Source organism: Centroberyx affinis, unplaced genomic scaffold (assembly GCF_046629955.1).
Source record: "Centroberyx affinis isolate AG114_WGS23_722 - 3 ecotype Tasmania unplaced genomic scaffold, CSIRO-AGI_Caff_v1 ptg001711l_1, whole genome shotgun sequence".
Lineage (NCBI taxonomy): Eukaryota > Metazoa > Chordata > Actinopteri > Beryciformes > Berycidae > Centroberyx > Centroberyx affinis.
The window spans coordinates 2,916-12,500 of NW_027280122.1; the positions used below are offsets into that span (position 1 = coordinate 2,916).

At 40.7% G+C, this 9,585-nt stretch overlaps 1 protein-coding gene across 1 annotated transcript; it reads right to left on the minus strand.

Moving 5' to 3' along the window:
* Positions 1-288: 288 nt before the first annotated feature.
* LOC139651691 (xylosyl- and glucuronyltransferase LARGE2s-like) lies at positions 289-6,723 on the minus strand (the record flags this gene model as incomplete). The annotated part of the gene is made up of 3 exons (XM_071528705.1): positions 289-412; positions 3,811-3,893; positions 6,434-6,723. Coding segments are annotated over 3 exons (497 nt in total), but the record flags the coding sequence as incomplete, so codon positions are not given.
* Positions 6,724-9,585: the final 2,862 nt, after the last annotated feature.

Below are 9,585 nucleotides of genomic sequence, written 5' to 3' on the forward strand. Positions count from 1 at the left end.
TACTGATGCCCTTTGCTGCTCTGTAAACGCACTTTAAGATGAATCTGATTTGTTAAAGGCGCTTTAGAAATAAATCTGAGTCGACTTTGAGTATCCCCAAAACTCAGAGCTGCTTTTGACTTCAGAGATTTCCCTTTGATATGCTAAACGCAGTATTTGACTTTGACTAACTTTGACTCTACGGAGAACAGAGCGGATGCCAACCTGAATGAGGAGAGGCGTTCGGTCTGCGGGGACCAACCGGAGAATCGAACGGAGAGGAGCGTTTTGACGGCTTGCTCTTCTTACCTTGAGTTCATCTGCATCGTAGAAGCTGACTTGCACGGACGGGACCATCCAGGACTGGAACAGAGAACTCAGGATGCGGTTGGCTACTGTGTCCGTGATGAAGTGGAAGTGAAGAGGGTTTCTCCTGAGAAATGGAAAGAAAATGAGAGGGAGGGAGAGGAGAAACAGACTGTTACTCAAGGTCAAGAGGTAAAAACGAGGTCGCCACAAATACACAAACTGAAAGAGGAGCTGACCAGGAGACAAAGCTTTCAGCTGATGTTACACAGAGGCCGGCAGGCATATTGAAGATCAGCTCTTGGGCAACAACAGATATCAACAGTACTTTTTCATTTCTAAACATAGAAACCTTGGCCGTCTCAACAGAATTTTCTGTGCTGTTTTTGACTGGGAACTGATCATTTCATCACTGATGAACCAGCTAACCAGCTGTGGTTAGCTAACGTATTGTAGGCCAATTCCACACATGAGAAAACAAAAGTCGTTTTCTCGAGATGACGAGATAATTTATCACGAGAAAACGACTTTTGTTTTCTCGAGATCACGGGATAATATGGAGAACTCGAAAGAGTGTCTGGTTCATTTGATCACACCTGATTTCAGCCTTCAAGATCACTGTCATGACTGTTGGGGAGGATTCATAACTGAACAGGAAGCATAAATGTGTAGTTTTGTTTGCTGCAGTTACATTTCCAGCTTAAAAATCAGTTGCTACAGTTGTCAAGACACCCTATGCATGCTGGCATGAGGAAACGGGTTGATTATCTCGTTATCTCGAGATAACAAAGCTTGTTTTCTCGAGATCACAAGATAATAAACTTGTGATCTCGAGATAACGGCATTAAAAAAATAATTGTAAGCACGGCCGTTCTCGGCTTCCATACATTTACAACCTTTTAGCACATTTTTTTTTAAGTTACCTGCCAAAAGCCAAGTGATGTAAAATATTTGAGAAGCTAATTTATTCAATTTAACATCAAAGAGTGTGTCTGTATTTGGCCCAATGCGTGTTCTGCACTGGTGAACTATCACTGTCCTGTTGTGAACACACTAGCTAACGTATCCATAGCAGTTAGCGTAGTGGCTAGTATTTGCATGTTAACATTAACATCATTTGCTTTACTAAATTAGCCTGCTGGCTAGTTAGCTAGCTAGCAATTAAAGCCAAAATCCAACTGTTTGTTCTGGTTAACTGAGACAAGACAGTTTACTGTCACAGTATACAAATCTATTTTATCAGACTATTATTTTACTTAAAACATTACTGAACTGACGTACATCCCACCACAACAGTCTTTCTCTCTTTTTCTAGCCTGGTTGTTATTCAGACATTATTTGCAGACAGACAATTTCCCACTGAACCTCCATGATAGAGCACATACTGTATGTGTCTGATAGATTTGCTGCAAAGCCTCTACTAACAAACGATGACAAAACACCTCACTGCTTTACAGTGAGGTGTCGGGTCTTGCTCAGCTCATTCCTCTGTAAAACGTCATATAACCACTGTGAACCATCTGCTCTCTCAAGTCCGGGCAAAGACCTGGAGCCGGAAACTTTTCCATCTTAACTGGAAGGATTATATAAAACTGCTTTGATGTGATTTTTTTTTTTTTCTTATCCGCACACTAGTACAATCAATCTTTATTGTAAGGCCTTTCTGTAAACGAGGCCCCGAGGCCCTGAAAGTCAAACCCAAGAAGATTGGAGTCACATTGTTAGAAAACCAATACACATGCCAGGAAACAGCAGACATAATTCATTTGGGCAACACTAAGTTACAAACCACAGAAACAGGTCACAGTTACAAATCACCCAAACTGCAGGGAGCTTCAGCTTCAGAAGATATGCAAGAGCAAGCACTCTGAGTTTTCTTTACAATTACAAAGGAAACATTAGCATTGAAATCCCATTTATAATATGGCTGAAAATGATTGAATTCACACTCAAACCACTAGCTCTTCAATTTATAGACACCTGCTCAACTGCGTCATAAAAAAAGGCCTGCTATTGATAACAATTTGTATTTGTAGTGCATATTTATAAGGTAGACCTGCCCAAAATATTCACACTATTGACACTGAAAATATTGATATTTTTAAACGTAAACTAAAAACCCATCTATTTAGTCTGGCTTTTATGTAGTGTTTTATAATTTTTGGGTTTTAGTATTTATACTTATTTTATTTACTATCATTATTATTTATTTTATTGTATTTTATTTTATTAACATTTTACTGTTTTACTATAATCAATTTATTTTGTGTAGTATTTCATTTCATTTTATTTTTATTGTTATTTTTATTGCTTGTATTATTTTAATTTTTTTATCTTTTATTATCGTAACTACCCATCTTTTATTGTTGTCTCATTCAATTAACATTTGGGGTTTTTTGGTTGTTTTGGTGTGCATTAGTCTCTAAATCCATTTTTAACATCCTACGTTTTGTCAATCGCTTGTAAAGCATTTTGAACTGCATTTGATTTGTTTGAAAGGTGCTATATAAATAAAGTTTGATTGATTGATTCATTGACTAGAAAAGCCAGCAGATTGGAATGTAAGAAAAGGCCAACAGAGTGTCAGCTGAGAGGGATAAATATAGTTCTGTTATTTCCTTGTGTGATTTTGTAAGCTGAGATTTTTCAATTCTAAAACTCAAAACTGCCATCAATCACCTGGCCTCTCTGGTGTTCAACACAGATATACTCCACATAAAATATATGAACATTTCATTTTAAAGCAATAGCCTCAAAAACATTCACAACTACCGGTAGTTTCCAGATAATGCCAAAATATTCAACCATCAGCCATCTGTCAGTTAATATAATTATCTATCTCTTTTCAGTGACTTTCAAGGTCTTGTTTGGTGAAATTAGCAGGATTTGGTATAAGACATGACATTGGTCAAAATTAGGCTTCGCAGAGGCCTCATGGGTAAATCCTTCATTTTAAACCAGCAGATCGCCAATGCAGGGTTTTCCACAAGATGTTAAATTGATGCTAGGATGGAGAGCTGAGGCATATATATATGTTGAATTTGGGTGCAAAATTGTAATTAAAAAAGTACTTTCAATGCCATCCAAAACCTTTTACAGCCTTATTTTATTTTTCTGAAATCCACTAACACTAGTCCAACATGCCACAACTCGGCGCAGACTTGCCAAAAATGCGCATAAACAGCCTAAATTTGGGAAAATGGAAAAATCAGCTTTGTCAGTCCCTGCCTATGGCACTGCTTAATGCCCATGTGCAGTTTCAGATTGATTGGCCAACCCATTGAGGAGCAAAATGGATGCAGACAGACAGACAGAAGGACAGACTTTTCCGCATTTTATAGTAGGATTCGAGGATTTTCAAGGCCCATAGGAACCCTGGTTCTAGACACGTCAACCTATGTTTACTCATGTCAGCAAAGCTCTTTGAACTGGAAAAAAAAACATGAATTGAAAGAGACAGAGATTTAGAGATTGTGGGAGAAAAAGACACGGATCAAGGCTTGTTAAATTCACCGTTCAGCTCACCTGTGGAAGAGGATAGACTTGACCAGGGTGACCACGTCTCTGCTGGCGTTGTGACCGGCACAGACGCACGCTACATGGATCAGCTGGGGGGGGGGAGACGGACAGAGGGAGAGGTTTAACCCTCCAGCTTCATGTTCTGTGTAATACACCTGTTGAGCCCAAGCCACTCACCACCATCTTTGGAGAAACTCATGCCACAAATGCACAAAAGAAAGCGATAGCATTTAGTAGCCTCATAGCACGCAGATTTATTCTCATGAATTGGAAATGCAACAAACACCCCCCCCACACACACTTCAAAAGATGGATACAGGAGGTGTTGTCCTTGCTCCAGCTTGAGAAAATAAGACAGTCATTGAGCAGGTCCTATGACAAGTTCACTAAAGTATGGTCCCCATTTAATATTGAATATGTAAAGGAACCGACCCTCTGATACAGTGATTCTCAACCTTTTTCATATCAAGGACCCCTAATTTAGTCCACATTAGAGCCACGGACCCCCATTTGATGAGATTTTATCTCTCAAACTCAAATCTGAGAATATTTTTATTGTTAGATATGATTTTGTCCAGAACTCCATGACTGTCTGTATTGTAGGTAGAGAGATAACAGAGAAACTATGATCCAAACAGTCATTCTTCTACATTCTCTAAGTGCCTTAACTTATTGTAAATGAAATAATGGTGAAGTTTAAAAATTCATAAATTTGCTGTGGACCCCCTGGAACCCTCTGAAGGACCCCTGGTGGTCCCCGGACCCCACGTTGAGAACCCCTGCTCTGATATACCATGCCACCTGACTAATGTTTCTCCTATTTAGCCTATTGCTACTATAACTAATGTCTATACATTAGACCTTTTTATTTTTTTATTTTTTATTATCATTTAATTCATTATTCCTTTACTTTTTCTTCTCTCCCCTAAATGTTTGCGAATCTGTCTAATTTCATTGTTCCTTCCTTTTGAGCGCGCTCTTGGTCCCAGGGGAGGTAGGGAGAAACTCTTTAAATAAAGTTATGAAAAAAAAATAAAAAAAACAGTCCAGCTTCATCACCTTCCCAGTGCATCAGCAGTGTCAAGCTGCCAGGATCCAGTTTAACAGTTTCTAGTTTTACCAAGAGGCAAATTCAGGTCAGGCGGCCGGAGGTGAGACATTTCACTCCTCCACACTGTCAGCTGTCATCACGCGTTTCGTCGCGCTTGTGAAAATCATCGTCTACAAGTCATGTCTTTTCTTTCTTTGGCGGTATCTAATTAGTAAAAAGAAGTAAAAGTTGTACTGTTGTAAAAATTGAACTTGAACTATGAATCTTCACACCTCAGCTGCTAATTAGCTGCGGTCCCATCAGTCTTCTTCCCATGGTGCTGTTGTCTTGTGAAAACCTCGTTACTCCAGTGTTGGTGATTTTTATGCTTTCACTTCAATTAAACGATCACATGCTCCTCTGTGGAGAAACTTCTCTGACCTCTTGGGCTGATGAGACCCTTTCAAACCCCATTGGTTAATGTCAAAATTGTATCGTCATCAAGCTAAAATCAAGGCTGTTTTTCTTAGTTACTGAAAAGCTGACATTTTGGAGATACAAGGTTTTCACCTGACAGCAACGACATGCAAAGTAAATTATGGCCGAATCCAGACTCACCTTGTATGAGTTTAAACTGAAAAATTTAACTTTTATGAGTTTAAACTCAGAATTCAAGTTAAATTTTTACAACAATACAACTTTTACTTCTTTTTATTAATTAGATTCTGCCAAAGAAAGAACAGACATGACTTGTAGACGATGATTTTCATTTTTTTTCAGAGTTTAAACTCAGAATTCTGACTTTATTCTCAGAATTCTGAGTTTAAACTCAGAACTCAAATACATTTTTCACATGTGGCCCTAATCCTCTTCCGTACATTTGTGATTACTACAGCAGAATAAAATGCAGCTAATAATGTGATTCATTTTTCGGACCCACGATATGTATTATCACATTTTTGTTTTGCGATATATTGAATTTCGATATATCATCCCATCTCTAATTTTTTGCCATCGCTTGCCCGTGTCATGGCCCCTAAGGAGTGTCATGAAACTCCAATGGTGTTTTTTTTTTTGTTTTTGTTTTTTTTGTTCCAAAACAGAATACGGGGCAGAAAGTGAGTTTTGAAAGAACCCAGTGAGCACCAACCGGGTTTTCAACGTTGATTTCTAGTTGAAAACTGGGTGATATTTGGTCTGAGACGTCTCAGACCTCTTTTTCGCCCTCTTTTCAACCAGCTAAACTGCGGTTACAACATCACCGTGTCACAAAACACAAATTTGTTTAATCATTTGATCATTTGTTCAGCTGTAGCTTGAAAGAGAGACGACATTGATTAGTGTGAAGGTATTTCTCCAAAGTCATATTGCACTGGTAGGTGAAATGTGGAAGGATTCACATTTACACCATATTTCACCGGTGTAATATCCCGGTGAAATATGGTCTAAATGTGAACGTTCAATCAACGTCTTCAAATGGTCGGTGAAAAAACATTCACTTCTGAACCTGTTTTGAACGTCTTTTCACCAGTGACCATAGTCATTTATCAGGATCAGGATCAGGACCAGGATCAGGCTCAGGCTCCGGCAGCGACTGACCTCACACTTCTGGACGGTGGGCGAGCGCGGACACTCGGTGTGGTTGTTCTTCTCCTCCGCCGTGTTCTCCACGTCCTCCGGCCCGGTGTCGGCCGACGCGCCCCACTGCTGGTTGCCGTAGTTACCGTCCGGCGGCTGGGCGGCGGTGCCCTGCGACTGGCTGAGCTGCAGCCGGATCTGGCGGTTCTCCTCCTCCACCTCGCGGACCCGCGACTCCAGGACGGCCCGCTCTAGGACCCGCGCCGCCGGGGTGTCGGCCAGGCAGGGGGCGAGGAGGAGGGATCGACCATCTGAGGGAGAGGGGGAGAGAGAGAGAGAGAGAGAGAGAGAGAGATTCAAAGTCAAACATCACGATAATAGAAGCGTAGTCGAACGTGTCGCTGGTAAAGAAAAAAAAAAGGAAAAAAAGCATAAAGTGTAAAATTTGAATTTTTTTTTTTTTTTTTCCTTTCTCCTCTAATGTTTTGTTACTTATTTAGGTTGTTAGGCCTACTGATATATGTTGTGATGATATATGGTATGTGTTTGCATTTATTATTTTTTGGTTTGTTTTAGTGTTACTTAGTGTGTTAAGTTTTATTTGTGTTTATTGTTTGTTTGTCTTCTGGTGATTTATGTCATGTTTTTGTTCAATAAAAAAAAATAAATAAATAAAAAATAAAAAAAAGATGAAGACTTTTTCACCCCTTGTATTATATTTCAAAATCCCATCACTTTTACTTCCTTGAAAACAGAACCTCTCATCCAACAGAACCGCTTTTCTCTCCCCCAACCGACGTCCCATTGGTTCACAGCTGTCGGACAACTTTCCGAACGATCCCTCCCCCTCGCTCTGTCCCGCCCCCCCACCCCGCCCCCCCACCCCCCCCCCCCCCAGTGGCCCGTTTCAAAAATGGAAATCCGTCGAATTTACGGGGAAGCGAGATGCTGTCAAAATCCCGTTTCACTGATTTCGAAGCAGATTTTCCTCCAACAGCCTCAGCGAGCCGAGCCCCCCCCCCAACTGCTCCAGATGTTAGCGTCACCGTGGGAACAAAAGGCAACGGACTGGAAAAGGAAATTTTTATTTTAGACCAGGGACAGGCCATGAAATCCGGCTGCTGTAGCGTTTGGTTGGAATGAAAAAACCTGCAGACTCCATGTTTCAGTCCAGCTGCAGATTTTTATTTTTTATTTTTTTTTTTCCCAAAGTATGTTTTTTGAGTTTTGTTCTTTTTTTTTTTTGCACCGCTGTATTTTTAACACAAACTCACACCAGAATATTGGCTAATCGCACTTCTCCACTTCTCTCTCTCCACCTCACCTCCCCCTTCTCCCCTCTTTTCTAACAGACTGTGGGTGTGAACGTTCCCAGAGTGCTTCACTTCAGCTGACAGGGTGAGCAGAGAGAGAGAGAGAGAGAGAGAAATAGACAGTGATGAGAGTAGAAAGACAGAGAGAATATATATATTTATATATATATATATAAACCAGCAACTAAAACGCAAGATAAAGAGAACTGACTCTGCTGTTCCTGCTGCCCCTCCCAGGGGCGGACATAGTGTTTTGGGGGCTCTAGGCAAAGGCAAGTATGGGCCCCCCCCGGACTCCCAACTCCTTCGCTGTTTAATCCATCCTTTCTATATATAATCTTGGGTAGCTTTGATAAAAAAAAAAATGTTTTTAACTTAGTAGTAGCTGAACTACTGATGCAGTGTCAATGAAAATGAGCTTAAAGTCAAGTAGCAAAATCTCACTAGAAGTTGTATAACCCACAATAGTCTGACAGAGTAGGGAGTAGGATTGAAATGATTTACTGTAATGAAAAGAGGGGTGTTTTTCAATAACAAACTGATTAAAAATAGGTTTACATTCTATTCTTGTCTCTTGTGGGTAGGGTTGCAAAATTCCGGGAATTTTCAAAGTTGGAAACTTTCCATGGGAATTAACGGGAATTTATGGGAATTAACGGGAATTTATGGGAATAAACGGGAATAAACCAGGAATTTACTAAATTGAAGGTATGCTCTCAATAGGGAACTTAAATATAGTTGGGGAAAATATATTTTAGCATAATCCTGACTAAAACAACCAGATATCATGCAAGTACAGTTGAATATCTATGCTATTCCTCAATCACATGCACACATAGCACACTGCTTACTGCAGGGCTGTTGAGACCACGCCCCCTACATGCCTACATGCACTGTGCATTCCTGTGCATTTTTATTAATTTTTGAATGGGTTGGGTCGGGGGGATGAGTAATATTTAACTCAACATTCATGTTTTTGTTCTTCAATGAAAGAATTGATTGTTCAATAAAATATTTAACACTTGATAAAGTTCTACTTACAAATAAATCTGTTTTAATTGTATTATTTTGGATGGATGTCTGCTTATAACAAAACAAATATTTATGCTTGGATATGATACCTTTCCATTAAATTACCCTCAATTCCCAGTTAATTCCCATAAATTCCCATTAATTCCCATAAATTCCCATAAATTCCCATAATTCCCATGGAAAGTTTCCAATTTGGAATATTTCCAAAATTCCCCAGCTTAACTTCCCATGGAAATTTACCGGAAACTTTCCGGAAATTTACCGGAAATTTTCCACCCCTTTGCAACCCTACTTGTGGGGCCCAAGGCAGTCGCCTACCTTTGCCTAATGGTAAGACCGCCCCTGGCCCCTCCCCTCCACTACTGCACTTATAGGGGGTGCGTTCCATTTGGTAACGACTCCTCCTTGCCTCCTGACTCCTCCTCGCTTCCTGTCTCCTCCTCGCTTCCTGTCTCCTCCTCGCTTCCTGTCTCCTCCTGCCTCCTCCTGTCTCCTCCTGTCTCCTCCTCTCAACTCCTGTCTCCTCCTCTCCTCCTGTCTCCTCTTCCTCTCCTCCTGTCTCCTCCTCTCAACTCCTGTCTCCTCCTCTCCTCCTGCCTCCTCCTCTCCTCCTGTCTCCTCCTGTCTCCTCCTGTCTCCTCCTGCCTCCTCCTCTCTCCTCCTCTCCTCCTCTCCTCCTGTCTCCTCCCAGGAGTTCCATCAGTTTAAGACATTTCTTTTAGGCGTTTCTGCCTCCACGAGGAAGACGTGGCTCGTTAGGGGCGGACGGAGACGAAGCACACCTTAATCTGAACTTTACGAAACGTTTCTATGTGGATATGAAACTGG